Source organism: Ambystoma mexicanum, chromosome 9 (assembly GCF_040938575.1).
Source record: "Ambystoma mexicanum isolate Mex_15411 chromosome 9, UKY_AmexF1_1, whole genome shotgun sequence".
Lineage (NCBI taxonomy): Eukaryota > Metazoa > Chordata > Amphibia > Caudata > Ambystomatidae > Ambystoma > Ambystoma mexicanum.
The window spans coordinates 512,934,719-512,956,158 of record NC_090931.1 but is presented as its reverse complement, the minus strand read 5'-3'; the positions used below and the strand labels follow the sequence as shown (position 1 = coordinate 512,956,158).

Genomic DNA, 21,440 nt, shown 5'->3' with positions numbered 1-21,440 from the left:
ACGAGCAACAGCGTATGAAGTAATAATCTCAAGCCCCAACGTACACGTTGTGAGGTGCAAGACAGTAAACCCTGCAACATTTATTACAGAGCCATGCACGACAGGGGACATACAAGAACATGATTGTGCCACGTATGAGGGGGAAGGGGATGATATCCCTAAAGCAAGTGAGAATGCCCTACAGGAGGGAGAAATATACTTCATAGATGGGTCAGCATCAATAGACCCCAAGACAGGAGAAAAACACGTCGGAATGGCGGTAGTGCACATGGAGGAAGATGAATATGAGACAATTGTGCAAAAGTGCCTTCCATCCCATTATTCAGCCCAGGTGGCAGAATTAACTGCATTGATTGAAGCACTGCGCACTGCTAAAGGCTGTGCAGTGACAATATACTCAGACTCAGCCTATGCAACTACCACAGTGCATTCAGGACTGTCATGGTGGCGTAGAAGGGGATTCAGGAGGGCAGATGGTTCCCCAGTACAGCATGCAAAATTGTTAAATGAGCTGACATATGCATTAGCAGTACCATCAGTAGTGGCAGTGGTGAAGTGCCAAGCCCATACGAACAACACAGACGCAATCCCATTGGGAAACGCGGAAGCCGACGCAGCCGCGAAGGAGGCCTCATATTTCAATATGACACAAACACTTGAGTGCATCACAAAAGCAACTACAATAGAACCACGAGAAGAAGCATACAATACCCCAATAGCACAAATAATAAGAGTTGCAAAAACGTGCATCCCAGAGGAGCAAGAGCTGTGGAACAAACGGGGATGTACACAATCAGCCACAGATCTCATTTGGAGACAAGAGACGACAGGGAAGGTTGTAATGCCCATAGCGTTACTGGAAATAGCATTCCGGCAGTTGCATTTCCCCGTCCATATAGCAAAACAACACAGTGCTGCAGATATTCAAGAACACTGGATCGTTCCCAACTTACAAGAGCACCTGTCAAAATTCATTGTAGAATGTATAACATGCCAAACCTATAATTCTGGAATGACATTAAGAACACTGCGTGGCACTTTGCCCTGACCAACAGGACCATTTAGAGAGCTCCACATAGATGCTGATATGGAAGAGCGGTGTAATGGAGTGAGATATCAGATTGTGGTGGTGTGTCCCTTTTCAAGGTGGGTGGAAGCAGGCCCATGTCCCCATCCAGATGCGAAATGTGCGGCCAAACTCCTCGTGCGGGAGGTGTTTTCACGATGGGGGATATGCGTCGTCATTAGATCAGATAATGGCACGCACTTTGTGAATGACCTCTTTAAGGAAGTGACATCACTTTTGGGGGTGAAGCACAAATTATGCTCGATTTATCACCCAATGGCGAATGGAAAGGTGGAAAAGATCAAGGGGTTACTGAAGAGTAAGTTTTCTAAATTGTGTAACACATTGAAGAAGAACTGGGTTTATTGCTTGCCCCTAGCATTGTTCCAACTCAGGACGCAGCCATGCAAATACCACCACCTAAGCCCCCACGAAATTGTGACTGGGAGGCAAATACACACACCAGTGTCGCCAATGAGAAGAGCCTCGGATGCGCACAGGGCTGCCACAGTGCTGGGGGAAGAGTTCAAGGAATACTTAACTCAGTTAACACGCGCAGTACGTAGCATAGCTCGACAAATAGCACCGCCTTTTACTGAAAATGTGATGACTGATACTACTACACTGGCCGCAGACAGTTTATTGCTTGCCCCTAGCATTGTTCCAACTCAGGACGCAGCCATGCAAAGACCACCACCTAAGCCCCCACGAAATTGTGACTGGGAGGCGAATACACACACCAGTGTCGCCAATGAGAAGAGCCTCGGATGCGCACAGGGCTGCCACAGTGCTGGGGGAAGAGTTCAAGGAATACTTAACTCAGTTAACACGCGCGGTACGTAGCATAGCTCGACAAATAGCACCGCCTTTTACTGAAAATGTGATGACTGATACTACTACACTGGCCGCAGACAGTTCAAGTGGGCCACTAATGCCGGAGGCACATGTGTATGTCCGCAGCTTTGTGAGAAGGTGGAATTCACCCAGGTTTCATGGCCCGTACAAAGTCATTTATAGTACCCCCACCGCAGTGAAAGTGAAGGGATTGAAGTATTGGGTACCCTTATCCGATGTGAGGAGGGCGCACAGTAGTACAATCCCCCAAAGGAGCAAGACATCACCACTGGGACCACAAACGAGGTCGTAGGAAAATAACAAAGTTTCAGTAAAAGAACATGCAGAGATAAAAATGATGAAATGTATTCTGTTCTGCACAACTTGCGTCCACCTTCCTTTTTTTCTGCCTCTTCCCCACTCTCCTCTTCAATTGACCAAGCATCCTATCTAACCTCACCTATCTCTCCCCCTCTATCTCCCACCTTCATTTTTTTAATGGCTGTCTCTACAATAAAAGAACATGATCAAAAGAGTAACAGAACAAGCCTGACTGAAAATAATGATTAAATGTGAAGTTGAACAAGACTGTACATAATTGTATATAGATTATGATGACTTAACAAATTTATATTGCCCCTCCAGGTGAACAATGGCCCAACGAACCACGATCGGAGAGAGCAAATTAATGTTAGATAGCGATAGGGTCGCCATTAGGGCTAAAAGGTTCAGTGATGTTGAATGCATTTCGAAGTGTGCTGCAATTTTTATGTTGGTAATGGTGTTTTTTTGCAGCATGGTATTACACCCGTTTATCTCTTGTTGACGACATGCAAAGGGGAGGGACCGGGGCTAACTTGATAAGAGAAGGATCACAAATGATATGGCCTGGGGTAAGGACAATATGGCAGGAGTCACATGGACTTAATGTTAACCAAACGGATGAAATGCACCCCTCAGAGTACATAACTGTGGAATCAACAACGGTGTCAATGTCACGTTTCAATGTAAATATGAGCGATGCTTCAGAATTACAAAAAGCTCTTTGGTGTTTGATTTGGCTTGGGAAATTCAAAGGTTATAGGAGGTTTGTTTAGCAAGGATGATTTCTTTTTTATACTGGGAAGCTAGTTTGCTTAAGTTTTTCTTATTATTTTCCGAAGGATCGGACCTCCAGATTTTTTCACAGTGTCGTTTATCCTGTCTGATGGCCTTAAGGTGGAGAGAACCAGGTATTCACATGTTTGCGAGGTTTACTCTTTCTCATCTTCCGTGGTGCTATGGCAACAAGGAATGATAGCATTACTTTATTGTACAAGTCTACCATAGTCGAAGGATCTGTGTGGTCCGGAATGGCGTTGAGAGTGGGTAGGATCAGAGGGATAAGGTTTTCAGGCGTAATGTTTCTTTTGTTTCTGGTCAGGACAGCTGGAGCTATTGCCGTCAGGTTGCGAGGGTAGTGCGACCTCTAAGGAGAATGTGATCAAGTGGTGATCAGGCCAAAGCTGTGGCATTATAGATGAGACCATAATAGGACAATTGTGCACAGCTAACCAGTCAAGGGTTCTACCTTTGATGTGGGTGGGATCTGTTATCTTCTGGGTAAAGCCTAGTTCCTCTAAGGTGTTATTAGAGTGGCATTAGCATCTGACGGGTCTCTGAGACCAAGGTTGAAGTCTCCTAATAGGATACCTTGGCAGGAGATCTTGAGATTATTTGATAGGATGTCTTTAAGGTCTTCTTCAAAGGATCCTAGAGGTCCTGGAGGTCTGTATATGAAGTGACTAGATACAGACTGCGTATTAGAAAAGGTTAATTTAGCAGTTAGGGATTTGCATGAGCTTGTGTTATGGGGTGGAGAAAGTTTCAATGTTAGGTTGGTTTTGGATATTATGGCAAGACCTCCACCTCGAGAGGTAGTACGATCGAGTCTTAAAAGGGTAGAATCGTCTGGTAGGGCTAGCATAATTGCTGGACCAGCTGCCGGGTGGAGCCAAGATTCAGTAACAGCTACGAAGTCTAAATCTTCATTACGTAATAAGTCGGCTATATCTGTTGCGTGGGCTACCATAGAGCGAGCGTTTATAAGTGCACCCTTTGTCCCAGACTTTGCTGGTTTCAAGAATGATGGCTGAATTTTATGATTGCCTTTCAGGGCGCGGATAGGCTCTCGGAAGAGTCTGCTGTTAAGTTGAAGAGGGTGCCGGGAGTGGCTTGTGTTGCGCGGACTAATAGTGACATTACTATGCACTGATTTGGTTAAAGGGTCAAAGCCTTGGGAGTCTGGCACGTAATTTGAGGTTCCTCTGTATCATTGGTTCCGGAAGCACCATCATAAAACCTTCCTCTTTGCTACTGCCTTCTCTCTTCCTCTCCCCTGCTGATCTGTTTCTGCACTGGGCCCTTGGCTAACCCCTGTATTCAGGCCCAGATACCAGCCAGCCCACCTGCACTACCTCCCGGCATCCCTTGCTCTTGGGTCTGTATCTGCAACCCTACAGTCCCTTTACCTGCACTTACCAGACACCCGCTGTCTGCGCTTAATTATTGCACTTGCCACCTCCTGGCTGCACTACCTGTTATTTCATCACGTGTTCAGCACTTTCTACTCCTCTTCCCCTTGCCCCCTTGCCTCTCCCCTGCACTTGCGCATTCTCAATGTCACTGGGCCTAGTACGATCGTTGTTTCTTCCACCCATGTATCCCTCCCTTGCCTTGTCGCGCCCTGAAACACTTGTGTATGGGCGCGATATAAGCAAACTATCATATTGTATATTGTGGCTGTAGCTTTTTGGTGTACCAGTATTTGAGCCTGGCCGACATACGTGGCATCAATGTTATTACCTGAAGTCCCACAGGCCAGTAGAGCAATGTTCAACATTCCCATGATTCCACTTGATGCAGACCTTTAACACCAAAATGGTAGCCGGTACCATTGGTTCTTGGGTAAGAAAGACTGGTTCAACATGTGGGCTGGTCGTTGCCTTCTTTCTTAATGACAAGCCTACTAGTTTTCCGTCTGCGTGGGAGGGCGGAAAGGACATGATCCAAGATAATGTCCAGCATCTCCACAATAATGAAAGTTGATTTGTCTGCCGGCGCTTCTTGGCTTCAGAAACCGGTCCCCGAATGGCTCCCAGCTGCATAGGTTCCGAAGCGGTCTCCGACTGAGTGTTAAGCGTTACAGGGCCAGTTGCCTGTTGAGGATACATGCATTTGTTTCTCAGTCTCGGTCCTCTTCTCTCTGCAAAGATGGTGGGCGAGCTTCAGTACTTGCACCATCAGTCCAGACAGGGTCCCTGGTTCAGGGATGTTTAACAATTTGTCCTTCTATTCCTCCCTTAATCCTCGCCAAAACAAGGTTTTCTGGGTTACTTCTGGCCACTGCGAATCTGTAGCCAATTATTTGGAACGGCTCAAATAAGTGATGATATCGCTTCCTACTTGTCTGACCTCAAGCAGTTGGTTTTGGGCCGATGATGCCAGATTAGGGGATTGGAACACATCCAAAAAGGTCCTCTCGAACACAGAAAAGTCATCCAAAATAGGACTGTTGGAAGCGACGCAAGGTGCTGCCCAAGCTAGGGAACTTCCTATGAGATTCCCAAGAATATAACCTATCTTGGCATTATCCCGTGTGAAATGAGACGGGCAAAACATGAAGTATATCTTGCAATGGTTGCAGAATTCAGCTAATCATTTAGGGTCACCATCTTACTTCACAGGCGATATATGTGCCATTGCGTTCTCGCCTTGACGTGTGACTGCCATATCTTGGGTAGCCACCAACTGACGTAAGGGAGCATTCTCTTGTTGTAGAGTGGTCATTTGCAGATGTAGAGTTGTAGTTAGTCTCTTATGTCTTGTGTGGGATCCATCTTGGTACTGGTAGGTAGGCGTCTTAATCTGTTAAACAGAGAGTCACGTGAGCGCAGCGTACCGGTTTGTTCTGGTGGCAAGGAAGAGGCAGCCAGACTGACAATAGTTGTGGACCCGTTTGAAATGTGACGTGAAGAACTGGCCCAAAATACCCCAAAATGCGACTAGGGGCTCCTGAACCAACGCTACACCACAGAGAAGCACTTACCAGATTTTCGTGGCATAGGGACAGTGCAAGCTCTGACTGGGAAGGCCAATGGAGATCGGCCCAGAAAAAAGAAGTGCAGTCTGCCGTAGCCGTGTTCCCCCAAGGACTGCTGTAAGGTGGTCGGATTCCAAGAACAAGCAGAGGCGTAGACTGTGGGGGAGAAGGACCCAGGCAGGACAAGCCACAGACAGAGAAAAGGAGTCTGGAAGCAGATACCGACAGAGAGGCCAGAATCAGGCCAGGCGGGCTGGACAAGGGAAGGGGAAGGACAGGTAGAAGGCAGGGGAAGAAGAAGGGTGCCAAGGCTGAGACAGCAAGGTAAGGAAAGCAAGGTGGCAATGGTCGCGGCAGAGGGACTGAAGGCAGGGACAGCAACAATATTCTAGGAGCGAGGTACGGTTCAGGAAAACCGGGTTAAGACGCGAAGAATCAACAGTCTCAGTAAGCAGTTGAGAAACAGTTATGGGAACAAGGCTTGGGTTGACACTAGGTGGGGGGGCGTCCTGCCTGTGGTAGTTAGGGATTGCAATCACTTAAATGCAAATAGATTCAACTGTGCGAGATACCTCAACGGCAAACATTACTTTTCGCATTTGTGGATAAATGTACAATATTCAAACATGCACTCAACTGAAATGGTGTTCATCAGCTTTTTATATTGCTGTACCTTTTATTATTTTGTGTAGTCTATGAAAAACATGTTTACATACAAAATATAGACCATTGTTCTTTTGCAGGGGGTAGCGTAGCCATTCCCTCTGCACAGGTAAATAGTCCAAAATGGTATAAAACAGAGGTGGACAACAAACATTGAAAGTTCAGAAGGGTAGTCCACAATGTGCATTACTTAATACAAAAAACAAATCAGTGCAAAGCAGTACAACAAATAACATATATAAGAAATGCACAGACATAAATCATGTTCCAATACATGTTGGTGTCCTATAAATACATTTCAATTGTATCCAATGTTATCTTCCCAGAAAAGCATATATGCGGTTTCTCATCTGGGTGGGAGACATTGAGTAGGTCTACCAAAGCCAGGCTAAAGGGTGACCTTGTGGACAGCAAGCCTCAGTTGCCGTAGCAACAGTAGTACTGCACATGCTCGGAAAGTGGGACACGGCCCTCTGCACATGCATGGCCCAGAAAGCATGGTTGTTCCCACAGGACTCCGTGACCCCGCAGGGTGCAGCTGGTAAAACCGCCAGGACACGGTTGGATGGCAGAGCCTCTGAGGATTGGAGGGAGACCGGCGTACAGAAGCCCATAAGGTAAGAGTTGGGCGGCCGGCAGAATTCCCAGAGGCGGTTTGTCGTAACAATGCCCAGGAGCCCTCCGTCAGCTTCTGCCGTTCCCGCAGTGTGTTCTCTCTCGCAGTGAGCTTTCCGTTTCCTCAAGTTGGTTGGCTCCAGTGAACTCTCTACAGTCTCACTGTCTCGGGCTGGTACAGAGAGGAGCAGCTTTCTTCCGCCAGCTGCTTTGCCCGTTTACATTTCCCAGCCACACATATGTGCTCACAACTACTAGAGCGCAGCTTGTGCTCTTGCGCGTCTTTGAGCTGCATTACTCTGCTCATCTTCCTCATCACAGTATTCTTGTACTTATGGGAATGGAAGTCCTACCTTGACGACTTGCATGTCAAGTCTGCTAAGTGTACTCAAAGAGCTTTAAGGGTAGGTCAGCTCTGAATGACTTGTAGGTAAAGTCTTAGAAGGTTTTTTCAAGAGTCTTAAAAGGCAAGTCAGATTTTGATGGCTTGGATACAGATTATTTGAAAAGTTCTTCAGTACCCTTCCTAGGTGGTTGAGGGGAGGTATAACATTATGTCATCGGGCATGGATGGGTTATCCTCAAAAGAAGGGCAATACCATGCCTTGTCCAATGATGCCCTGCTAATCTCCCGGTGGCGGTCCCCCTTCTCCCCATGTAATCCTCCCTCTGATAGCCGCCCACGGGGTCAGGATCAGGTAGTGGCTGCCATCCCCTGGCCACATGGGGAGAGGCCACCCACGGGAAGAGTGATGACACCATCAGATTCATCACAGAAAGATGTAGGTCTGTAGGGTGAGTGCTCTTTAGCCCTTTCAGAGAGACACTGTGGGGTCGCAGGTAAAATCCCATTCCTCTCTCAGAGGCGCAAAAGAGTGGAGTCAAAGAGTAAATAGTACAGGGGCTGGTGAATGTAAGGCACTTAGGAACATAATTAGGGAAATGCAAAATATCAGGGACAGTCCAAACAGACGGCATCACCTTCGAGCTCACCTGTACATTATATGTCCAAACTTTAAAAGGGCAACCTGCGATTTCCTAGGCTCCTGGCACTTCCTGACAAGACTTAACAAGTATACTTAATTCCCCATTGATGGAACTTTTAATCTGGACAAATCGGGTGCACTCCAGTGATCCTTGGAGGGAAAAAAAAGGGGATTAGAAGGCAGAAACAATGGTGGAGGATTGCAACCTGGTTAGAGGAGGCGACAGCCAGATGAAATGCCAAGAAAGTAGGACGACTCAGGAAAACGAATGACAGATTGCAGGGCAAGGGGTATCAGGATGTTCAATCCACTGCTGCCCCTAGTGAGTTTAAGAGAAAACAAACTGTACAGGGCGACCAAGATGGGAAAACAGCTGAAGATGTAATTGACTTTCACTAGTTTGCAAGTTGCCGCGCAAGCGGGCCAGAAACAGGTGGGGCACAAGGCACAAACCGCTGGAGCAGATCCTCTTGTAATGGTGGAGCAATAGGTCTGTGAGCAAACAATTGCAATTCAGCAGTACATGCAGGCCCTGAGGAGACCAAACGCAGCTATTTATTGTTCATTTGTAATGCGTGTTAAGACGGATTTCTGAACTCTGTCCTAGAGGCGCAGAGGTTCAGAAGGCCAGCCTAGTTTCTTGGAACAGGGTAACCTCTGGACAAGCCAGACCAATCAAGGTAGCGATCGCGGCGGTCAAGACTAGGTCTCAGGAGGGGTGAGGGTGGCTGAAAGCACGCAATGAGCACACAAAGCAAGGACACTTACAAATTACTCCAAACAGGTGTTATATTACAAATATATACACATTTATTACATGGCCTTTGTAACATTGACCGTAGCGAGAAATCACAATAAAACTCCAGTAAACCAACACATACCAAACCAATACAATATATATACAAATACAAACGGGTCTAATGAGTTAGACGCACAAAATGTGTAGACCACCTAGATGGGGAGGAAAACAGGCAGTGCGAATAATAATCAGACCCAGTCCGCCTTCAGTGGCACCTAACTAAAAGGAAGTCCAAGCCCTACGAAGAGTGGAGCCTTGTGCTCAAAAGTACCTGCACACGCTGGTGCCAACAGGCAAAAAGGGGAGTCTCTTCGAGGGAATCAGGCAGTTTAGTTCGGTGAACAAATGAAGATTAACAGAGCTCCGCGACTCAAGCGCAGCCTCCACTGTGGGCAGAAGCAGAGCGCGAGTACGGAAAGGCGTGCTTTTAGACACAGCGGGGAAAAGCTATGGGCTCCTGCAGGAGGGCGACCAGTTCCTAGCGATGATACTCACCGGTCCCCGATGCAAGCAGACCCAGGCTTCTCCGCGTCAGTTTCAGTGCTGGCAGGTTCAGATAGGAGCAGGGGGCGTCTCGTCGTCGTTTAGATTCCGCAGCAGCAGAAATTGAGTTGAGGGCGTCCCAAACGCAGTAAACCCGCACAGTTTGTTACCACAGCAGGGCAACGGAGTGGCCGTGTGTATTTCAGCCAAATGTACACTACTCACTTCAGACCTGGGAATGCCAAGTGTACGAATCTTGTACGAATCGTGTGAGAGTGACAAGGACACAACCTGACGGCGGTTACAGAGCAAGGCTCCTGGGTAGGCTGGTCAGTCTGCTGGATGGCCCAGAGACACTTCCGAACGCTTACGTGGAGGAGATGGTGAAGATGCCGAGAATAGTTGTTCCCACTATTCCAAGGGTCGAAGTACCAGTACAGGCCTTCTCGTTCGATCCGTGGTAGAAAGGGTTTCACAAAGCGACAGCAGTGCAGAGGAGCAGTCCTTCAGCGGGTCACCAGCGATTCCTCGGTTCAGCCTCGTGGTTGCAGGATACTTGGCTCCTGTATTCCCTTGTTCGTGAGATTGACATGGCAGTGGCGTTTCCAGCCCCCTCTTATCCACGGTTCCCTTCGTGCCAAAACGGAGGGGACCCAATGGGAGATCCGCTCATAAAACACTCACACCATCTGTGGACCTTATCACGGACCACGGGGGTCCCAGGCATTCACACCACCCTAGACTCTCTGGCGCCCAGGATGTATATTGGGACCAGACATCCCAGCCCCCATCCTAGAGGCACACACAGGCCCCATCCTAGAGGCACACACAGGCCTGTAGAAGCCTGCGAAAGCATGTGTTTCGCGGGAAAGTACATGCCCAAATAAGGCAGGCCCCGCGTCGGCTCGACCTGGGGGAGGTGAAGGGGCAAGACGGTCAGCGGACAGGACAAAGAGCCTCGTGGCCTGGCCATTTTGGGAGCCAGGCCACCATTTTGGGCTAAGCGCGAGAAACGCGCTTAAAACGGCAAAAGGAGCTCAAAAACACAAGAAACGATTGCTGCCACCAATCCCGTCCGTGATTCATTGCACCGTTCATTTACAATCCAAAGAGAGTATCTAGGGCCTGTAGAAGACTAGAGACCCAAGAGAGCAGTAACTTAGCTTACAGTGCCCTCTTGTGCCATGTTGCGCGAAAGCTGCAACATGATAAAGAAACTACGGAAAACAACGTTTCCCGGTACTGACTGTCTTAAGGGCATGTCAGTTTCCCCGTAAGAATGGAGCGAAAGCCCAGAGGAGTGCGGCAGAAGGCTGCACTTCTCAGGCAAAGTCTAGATCATGGTGAAAACAACAGCAAAAAGTTTAGGGGTTGCCACATGGAAGGAAAATTACCCACAATTAAGAAATCTTTCCTAACAATGCGCCTTTACACAAGTGTTTCAAGGCGCAATACAGCTATGTGGTTAAAAATGCAGGACTTTAAGTGAGCAACATTTTAATATAATTTTTATAATTGGTTATTTATAACATTCTTAATACCCAGAGGTGTCTAAGCGCGGACAAGGTGATCGAACCAGTTTTGCTCTGCGTAGTCTTTCTTTCAAGGCAAGCTCATTGCCCCTGAGCTATCCCCCCGAGAATCAATTAGCATCCAGGGTGGGGGAGCCAACCAATTAGATTGCTCAGATTGTGTGCCAAATCCCACGATCCAAGCAACCTGGTGGGCGCTTCCACCGCACTGCCATCTTCCCCCACACCCTCTCCTCCCTTCCCCTCGGATCTCTGGTCCCCCTCCTAACCCCATTTACCAGATTTCTTTTGACGACGGCTGCGCAACTGCCAGTCCAGCCTCTTGGGTGCCATGGAAATTGAGGAGAGGCTCTGTATTGAGGACCTCTTTCCAGATTCAATGGGGGCCATATTAAGTAACATTTTGTTTCAATGAATGGGACGCCACAAGGCCTCCCGTTCATTTAAACAAAATACATTGCTCCTAGCACCCCTGGTTTCCAGATTTAAAATCCAGGATGCTAAGAGCAAGAACACCCAGAACCAGACCATGGTAAAAGCGCTGGGGCCCATCAGTAATGCCCTTGCACTGGTGTCACCTAAATAGTCAATACAGGGCCATGGGGCCAATGCAGCTACAGAGTAAAAGCATAGCCTTAGGCAACCAAAATGCAGCTTTACAGTAACTTCATTCCCTTAGGTGATCAAAACACATTCATATATGGTTTGCGCAATTATTGTGAGGGGTCCAGTTTGCGAGCAAGGACTAACAATGAAACTCTGCAGTTCAGTTCTTTCCGTTTTCTGCTTGGTGAATCGGGTTCTGCCATTTTCACTCTTCTGGCATCCCCCAGTGTCCATCCTCCTGCAGAGTTCTGCATGAGACACTGTTTGAGCTTATCAGGCAACTTTACTGTTAGTTCTTTGGGGTCTATAGGATCCGACACCAAATGAACATCTAGATGTGGTAATCAGACACTTAGTGACTAAATCCACAATGCCACGGTAGTAGTTATTCTCTTATCCATTCTGCATGCAGAAGCTAGGGACTGGGACCTGACAATAGAACAAGGGTTTAGTCCTGCATTCTACTTATTCTGGCTCTGAGCACAAATTAGTCCTATACAGGCATGGCCATGGATTTGGAGAGGGGCTTTGCTGCTCTCACACTACCAGCTCAAGGCTCTGGCATTATTGCCCTGGTAGATCTGCCTTCCTGAGCTGCAATGCCCACTCCAAGGCTTAGGATGGGGGAAGGGATCTGACTTCATCAGAAGACCTGGGGTTTCACATGAGTACATCAACATGTGTCCCTTATAGGGCCTCATCAAGAAAAAGATGAGCGACTGGTCAAGAAAAATAGATAAATCACAAGAGTCCCTTGCCAGAGTTCCAGCCATACTGATGTGCAAAGAAAGCAAAAATAAATGACATTCAATGGCTAGAAGTTGTTGATCTCTTGTTTGTATCCCACTTGCTAACCCAGAACTACGCTTGACCCTCCTGGTCAACTGTTTCAATAGAGGTTTACCTAAGTGACATTAACTTTGTTTTTGAAAATGTGGGTAAAACGTTCATGAGGAAACCTCAAGTCATTTAAAACGATGGGTTATACATAATGCGCATAAAGGTAACGTTTGAATCTCAAACAGAAGTTTGATTGCCCTCTACGCCTATAGATTAACTGCTCGCTCTCCTGCTCATTGGTTCATTCCGGATACCCAGACTGCTTTTATCTCCTGCTCAGCAAATGTTTATTTTGAAAGGGGGGGTGGCGGGGGATAACCTGGCGTAAAATGTACCTGTAGGCAAAATTGCTCAATCCCGGGGGTCTGGATCTTGACTGTAAAACCAGTGTCCTGGATCACAATGACTTCCTGCTCACTGCCATCGTCTTCCTGGACTCTGTTCTCATGACGATTCTGCTCGATTTTCACATCAGTGGCTAGGTGATGAACCACATCCCCATTCATTAAAGCCATCTCCATTAATTGACCTGTGAAAAGAAGAAAACCCTGTAATTTATTAAGATGGAATTCCAAAAGACATGTGGGCTCTCATCTGCCCTTGTGCAAGTATCAAACCAAAGATAAGTCCAGCAGCCCCTGCCACCTTGGGTACAATCAAGCTCTTTTACATTACACACCAACTTCACACAAGGAGACTTGCGCAAAATGTCAGCCAATCACATATCACTGAAAACACCAGTAAATCCCAATGCAGAATGCAAAAGATTACACCACGCAAGTGACTTAAGCGAGAAAAGCAATATGTGTCCCAACAACCTGCCCACCTCATCGGCAAGAACAAAAACAAAGCGCTTAGCAGTTAGCACAGCATAGTTCCATGAAGCACATGTGAAAGACATGGCCAAAACAACAAACAATAAAACAATCTGCATTTATAATTATTATAATTGTTCTTTTATAAACGCGCTTAATACCAGAGATAGGTTTGTAAGCGCGGTATCGGGATTCAAACCCGTCTAGTGCTGCGTTGTCATGCTTCCAAGACAAACACGTTGCCCCCGAGCCCCTGCCCCTGAGCTATCACCCCCTTCACCATGCGATTGAGCAAATAAACTTGAATTCCTGCAGGATTATCAGAGGCATTGTGTAAATCAGCTGTTTGGGTCCCTAACCGCCTATTACAATCACCTTGCCTACAACCCACAAATACCCCCCGATTTTCCAGCCGGTCATGCTGAATTACCCTTCAACTGATCTTGTTTGCTACAGCAAGCATGCCAGCCTGGCTTTAGAAACATGCAAGTATTCGTGAAGCCTTTTAAGTTAGCCATTGTGTGCAATACAAAAACCCTGTAATTTAATAGATCAGTCTGGTTAGTTTCAAGTCTGAATAGTAGCAGTAAAATAATATCTAACCTTTACATTATTTTACTATTTATTCTATGAATATAAGCCGCCCTGCCAAAAACGGCACACAAACCACAGGTATACTATAAAATCCCCACAAGAGGACGTCACCCCTGCTCTACAGTGCCGTCTCTCTTTATGACAAAGCAAGCCTTTCACCCTAATGATTTTCAGCTGGGGGACTTCAGACGCTGAACTGCTGTAGGGTGAGGAATCTTGTGGCAAGCAACTAAAAGAGGAGTTGTGCGACCAAAATGACAAAAACAGCAATTCCGTACAACTTTGCTCCTTTTGTAAAAACATCTCGACCCCAGGTCTCTTTGGCGAAAAGTGTAAGGCCTTCTGGGTCTGCTGTTACCAACAACTATCCACTGAAGTGCGATCTACATCAAAGGATTCAGCTCCTGGTTCAAAAAACGGGAGGTGGATCGGATTCACCAACCCAAAGGATCTGCTGTGCATCTAATGAACCTGGATGCCCGGGAAAAGGCGACACTGCCATTTACCTTAGATAGACAGCATATGCGCCATAGATCAGACGGTGAGCATGCCAGTGGGGGTGGATACTTCAAGCGCCTCACCTCCCCTGGTGACGGACGCAGTAGGACTGTCTTTCTGGAGTAAGTCACATCGTACTCAAGCCAAGTTGGAGGTGGGAATAGTCCCAGGGCGTCACCATCAGACCCAGCCTGCCAGTCCACTGAGAAAAATTTGAATGTCTTCAGTGCGGGGCATCCACATAACATTCTTGATCAAACGGACCTAAACGAAAATAGAAACGAGCAGCGTCCTGGTTCACCCAAACTGAATGCACCATCAAAAAGAGAAAAGCCCGACCTCTTTACCATGATGTCTACTATGACCACTGTCCTTGCACCGTTCATGAAACTTCATGAACATCTAAATGACTCCTTAAAAGACCACACGACATTACTTGCGATGATACAAACTTTTTAAAAAAGGTTTCTTTTTCAGAACCACAACAACCAACAATAGTTACATAATCAAGTGTTTCATATTACTTCATACTGTTCCCCTTAAACTCCTCAAACCCCCCCTCCCACTGCCTGTTCGTACTTCTAACTTGTATTCAGTCTACCCCACTGGCCTCAATTTCTTCTTCTGTGCCTTGGGCAGCACCATCAGTCTCTTGTTGCTCAAACAATGTCAGTCAATGCAATCCATTGAAGAATAACCAGGTTACTCACCGTAGTGACCACCTTACTCCTAGTCCATAGTCCCCTTTCCTCCATACTTATGGGACATCTCTCCTTCCTGTGGGACGGGACCGGAGCACTTTGTAAAAAGCATCCAAAATTTGTATTTATTTTAAAATGTGTCCTTCCTCTCTTTCTGCACGGGGCCCGGCACGCGGCCGGAACCCCGCCCACCTTGGCTCCGCCCAGCGCATCGCCCAGCAGTCCTTTTCTAATCGCCAGGTCAGAGACCTATTAGCAATAACAGAGGAACCTTATTAGAGGGGACGGCGGGCGTATGGAGGAAAGGGGACTAGGAGTAAGGTGGTCACTACGGTGAGTAACCTGGTTATATTCCTATGTCCCGTGCCCTTTCCTCCATACTTATGGGAGATTCCAAAGCACTTGTAACTGGAATTACGGGTGGATGGAAATACTACTTATTGAAAAAGGTTCTTCAGTACAGCCTGACCAAACTGAGCATCAGCTCTCGAGCTCATGTCAAGACAATCATGCTTACAAAAAGTGGATGGGGAGGCCCAAGTAGCTTCCCTAGCGATGGACTCCCAGGGGACATACTTCTGAAAAGCAACCGCAGCTGCCTTGCCCCGCACCAGGTGTGCACGAATACCCTTAGTCGGTTTCAGGCCTTGGACAGTGAAAGACTCCGTAATGCAGGCGGCGATCCACCGAGAAATAGTCGCCTTAGACGCCTTCTTACCTTGAGGGTTACCGAAAGTCACAAAAAGTTGAGAAGAACTCCTAAGCTCGGAAGTCCAGTCCAGGTAGAACTTAAGAGCCCTTCTGACATCAAGACAGTGCAGAACCCTTTCTGCCTCCGAGGTAGGGTTTTGGGGAAAAAACCCGGCAGGGAGATCGACTGATTCAGATGGAATTCAGTTACCACCTTCGGTAGAAAGGCAGGGTTTGTCCATAGGACCACCTTGTCCTTGTGAAAGACCAAGAAGGGATGCTCCACTGACAAGGCCTGGAGCTCACTCACCTGCCTCACTGACGTAACGTCGACCAGAAAGGACACTTTCCAGGATAGGTACTTGAGGTCCACCGTGTCCATTGGTTCAAAAGGCTTATGGCACATCGCCGTCAGGACTACATTTAGGTCCTACGGCGGGTGCGGACTACGAACTGGAGGGTAGAGGCGCGTCAAGCCTGTAAAATTCCTCTTAACCACTGGGTTACTCAGAGAGTAGGAACATTGGTCTGTAAAAAGATAAGCAGAGACCGCTGAAAGGTAGTAAGTTCTGCATGACAGAACGTGAACACCCGACTCTGCAAAGGAGGACACAAAGGACAGCACAGTGTCAATCGTAGTCACACTTGGATCCAACTGCTTTTCCAAACACCAATGACAGAACCTGAGCCATTTACTACTGTATTGGGATCTGGTCGAGGGTTTCCTGGCTGCCTGGATAATATGCAGGTTATCCATAGACAAGTTAAGATGCTATAAAGACCTGAACTCGGGCATCATGCCGCCAAGCTGAGCGAATGTGGGGAGGGGTGCCACATCTGCTGTTCCCCTTGATGAAGATCGGGGGTCACTGGTAACCTGATCGGCGGATACACCGACAGGTGTTGAAGTTCTGAGAACCAAAACCTGGCCGGCCACCAGGGGGCTACGAGTAGAAGGGAGCAGTTCACCAAATTCTTCAGCTTCCAAATTGCTTGATGGACTAGAGGCAGAGGCGGGAAGGCATAAGCTCTCATGTTGCGCCATGGAATCTCGAGAGCATCCCCCAGAGAGGAGGCTCCCAGCCCCCCTCTCGAGGCATACCGAGGAAGCTTCTTGTTCACCGCCGTAGCGAAGAAATCCACCTCTGGCGTGCCCCAACGCGAGAAGATCCATGAGAGGGCCTCCGCCTTCAACTCCCACTCGTAGCTGACCACTGTCCACCGGCTGAGGGCATCCGCTGTGACATTCAGCTGGCCCGGGATGTGCACTGCAAACAGCCAGACCCCATGAAGCACGGCCCACTCCCAAATCTGGATGGACAGGTCCACGAGGGGGGGGGGTGTTGACTTCATTTCCCCCTTGCTTGTTGATGTAATACATCGACACCACATAGTCCGTGTGTATGCGTACCACCTTGTTGGCAATGATCGGTCTGAACGCCCCGAGTGCTAGGAAGACCGCCAGAAGCTACATATGATTTATGTGAAGAAGCTTGTGCTGAGGCGACCAGAGGTCCGAAACCTGTAGAAGATCTAACGTCGCACCCCAGCCCAGGAGGGAGGAGTCCGTTGTGATCGTCACCATCGGAGCTGGGTCCTTGTTAGGGAGAATTCTCACTTATGGCTAATTTCCCTTACCTATAGAGTCCCCCAGCAGCTTTGCTGGATTTGAAGGGTTAATTTCTTTTTACCTGCCAAGAGTGGGACTTTTTTTCCCACTCTTAGGCATCTTTGCTATGTGTGTTCTAGGCTATTTTTGTGTTCAATGCTTATGGGATCTTTTCTCTCACCCATAGGAACCATCTTTGTGCGCATGTGTTACACAGCACCCTCCGTGCATGGAGACCTTTGGATGGTTTCCTGCATTTTGGAAGTTCACTCAGTTCAAGGCCTTCCCGCAAAATGTTAAATGGTGCCCTTAGATGATTGGGACACATTGCTTTAGTTTCCAAATGGAACAAAAAGGTTGGAGGACGTCCCAATGTCCTTTGTCCTGTCCAGGTAAAACCCCTTTTCACATCCAAGTTGTGTTAGATTTGTTCCACTCCATACGAGAGCTTCAGAAAAAACACGGGTAAGATGATTGATTAGTAGATATATGAAATGAAAATCTGATATTATCTTAGGGAGGAAAGAGGGATGCGTGTGAAAGACTACCTTGCCCCTGTTAAAGGACAGAAAGGGTTCCTTGATTCAAACTGCTTGTAACTCGCCTATTCTCCTAGCCAAGGTGATGGTAGCTAGGAAGGCCACTTCAGATCGATGGTGGACATGGGCTCAAAAGGCTTATGACAAAAAACATTGACACTCGAAGGGGGCGCTGTTGCGCAACAAGATGGCCGCTTGAGTGAGGAGCTCCTCTCTGGCATGAATCCTGATCGTTTTATTTCCCGTTTCCAGCGAACACTGAGCCTTGCAGACTACTTCTACGGCTCCCCGGGAGAATCCTGATCCTGCAGGTGAATTCGACCCAAATCGGACTCCCCAAGCTGGGGAACCCGTGTGGTCCTTGTCGCCACAGACCCGAGCCGCTTCACGGCTCCACAGGAATCCACGAGAGCGCTGCGGCTCCCTTTCACACTGTGCCTCTCAGTGGGCGGAGCTGGGCTGGCTGGCTGAGGCCGCGATACTCCGCGACACGCACTCCCGGACACACTGTGCTCTGCTCGGCACGGAGTGCCCTGCATCGTTCTCCTTCCCTAGGAAAGCACCCGCGACAAGGCTTCCCCTCAACTCCCTCGCCGCAGTGATCCTGAAGCTGCGCTGTGTCCGCCTCCAGCGAGACCTGGCTGCCGGTGTCTGAATCCTCCGCTCCTACGCGCCAGGGCCTGCCGCGGTCATCCGCATGTCTGGGAGCGGGCCGACGACAGTGCACTCCAGCTGCCCGAGGCACATCCTTGATCGCGTCTTCGCCACCCGCCCCCGAAGTGAGGTACGTGGAACCGGGCTTGCCTGGGGGCCTGCGCGGGGGTCTCGGCCCCAAATTCATATTCAGCTCGGGATGCTGGAGGGGGTCGAGCCGCTCCCCCCCCCCCCAATGACAACAACTGGGCACGGACTTGGCGGATGAAAGCCCCCAACCACACAGTGTGATACTACAGGATCCAAACATCCAACCCAATCGGGGGACCCTCCCAAGCATCCTCTACTACCCTCTGGAGCCCGGAATCCGGGACTCCGGTGCCGTTCCCACCTGGGCACTAGTGGGTGGCCTTGGGGCCGTTCGCACAGGAAATTAGCTCCTATTTGGATTAGCACACCGCGGACACCCGCTATAACGTGGGTGACTACAATACATTCAGCGCTGCGCTCTAGGGTCCTGATTGAACGCATCAGAGTACAGCCCCCTGACTGACGCGGCTACCGGCCCCCTGGGTCACCCGCTGCTCTCCCTCAACTGGTTCGGAGCCCACCACCGTCCAATCATACGGTGACAATCAGCGCACAGCACCTTGGAGGGTCATTGCCCCGTGTAGGCCACAGATCACGCCATTGTCGGTGCCTTCAGGGTCACGGTCATGCCGGGACCCCTGCGGTCCTTTCGTACTCCTGATCCGTCTCCCACCATACCTTACTACACGGACCTCTTATCCTACTTGGCTCAGACTATCTCTTCTCCTCCATAATGCCTGGGAAAAACGTAGACAAAGCCAGGAAGACAGGTCCCATGGACTCTTTTACGAGTTCACAATCGCCTATGGAGTACCCGAAGCTCCAACCTCCTGCTTCTCCCTCGAATACAGAAGACACAAAATTTGATCATCTACTGACCACGGTCCAGAATGGTTTCCTGGCCATTAATGTCAAGCTCGATGACATTGTCTCCACGATTGGCTCCCTCAAAACTCGTGTGGCCAAGGAAAGTGCCAGAATCACTGAAGTTGAGAACAGAGTTGGTGGGAATGAGGATTCTACTCGGCAAAACACTCAGGACATATTGTCCCTCAAGGGGGAAATGAATAAACTCAGTGACAAGTGCAACGACCTGGAATCTCGGTCCAGACGAAACAACATCTGTATAGTCGGCCTGTCAGAGACCTTCTGCAAGGGTCCAACGGAGTCCCGAACCGAAGACCTTCTGAAATCCCTCCTTGGGGAGGAGGCACTCTCACCCCAGTTCCTTGTTGAGCGGGCACATCGCTCCCTTGCTCCACCGCCCAGGCCTGGGCTCCTCCCCGCACGGTGATAGCCAAACTGTTGAATTACAGAGATAGGGATGCCGTCCTCAGGCTGGCAAGAGAGAAGGGTCCTCTGAGGTTCGGCAATGACAACATCCATATATTTCCGGATTTCTCTGCAGGTGTCCAAACTCAAAGGCGATCCTACGAAGCCGTCAAGCGCCAGGTCCGCTACTCCCTTCTCTTTCCTGCGAAACTTGGTATACAGCATGGCGGAAGAGCGCACTTCTTCAAATCCCCTGCAACTGCTTTGGCCTACATGGAAGCCTCGATACCCCTTCCACCCGGAAGGCGGGAACTCGACCAGAACGATTTGCAACAACCAGTATAACTTGTTTCCCTACCCACTGGCCCCAGCCGCTGTCACGGCTGGTCTGCCCCGGCCACCGAAATTGCTGGAAACGGGGTGAAGCGGGGGAAATCCTCTGCCCTCCATCCTTGTATGATGCCGGATGAGATGTGCCCGAGCTTGAAGCGGAGTTGCTGCACTTGTGTCCCCTTCTTTGGGAATACCCACAAGTTAGTTAAAAGGGTTCATCATCAAGTTGGGTACGATGGTGTGGGAGGGGGTGGGCATGGACTTCGGGGGTTTGTTCTACGGTTCGCACACTTTGTTAACGCCACAGGAAGACCCTGTTGGGCACCAGGCTCTATGTTTAGTTGTATTAACCATCACTTAAATTGCACTCACGGTTCCACTCGCGGTCGTCCTCTGCATGACAACCCGTTCTCCCAAGCTATTGTATGACGCACGGAAATGGCGCAGAAAACCAGCATTCCCAGGGGGCTCAAACTAAAGCTACTTACCTGGAATATCCGGGGGCTAAACAATAGGGCGAAAGCCAGCAAAATAGCCGCATACATCAGACATTGTCCTCACATCGCTAAGCTCCAGGAAACTCATGCATTAAAACCCACCAACGAGAGTCTCCTACGGCAATGGGGAAACAAATAGGCATTACACGGATTACTCCTCTCAGTGTAGAGGTGTCATCACGTTAATACATACCTCACTGGGGTTCTCCACCGAGAAGAGTAAAATCGACCCACAGGGCAGATATGTTGTGATCTGGGGTCCAGTGCCAGGCCGGAAATTTATACTGATTAACACATATGGCCCAAACTTAAACGAACCAGAGTTTTACACGCAACTCATTGCAGAGATAGGCCCTACAACGGAAGCCTGGGTACTGTGGGGAGGAGACCTAAATACTATCCTCGATACCAACTAGACAGGTCCTATAGTAAACCTAGAGCCCTCACTCAAGCGGCCAACGTGGTGCGCCAAGCCCAGGAGGAACTTAGCCTGTCAGACGCATGGAGGGGCACCCATCCCTTAGAGAGGAAATATACCTTCTATTCTTCAGTCCACGATTCTGAATCAAGAATAGATTACTGGCTCATCTCCTCCCCCCTTATCAACTCCATTGAGCGCTGCGATATCCTACCGCGCACACTC

General features: G+C 48.8%; 1 protein-coding gene across 4 annotated transcripts in view; it reads right to left on the bottom strand.

Moving 5' to 3' along the window:
- The window catches only part of CLUH (clustered mitochondria homolog), a 2,231,193-nt gene that overhangs the window by 2,116,560 nt on the left and 93,193 nt on the right, over positions 1–21,440 (bottom strand). For 3 of the 4 annotated variants that reach the window (XM_069615061.1, XM_069615063.1, XM_069615062.1), the window contains exon 2: positions 12,841–13,034. In XM_069615061.1, coding sequence (XP_069471162.1) covers positions 12,841–13,034 — 194 coding nt within the window. Of the gene's footprint in view, positions 1–12,840; positions 13,035–21,440 lie in introns of those variants that run through there. The other variant, XM_069615064.1, reaches the window with a different exon arrangement.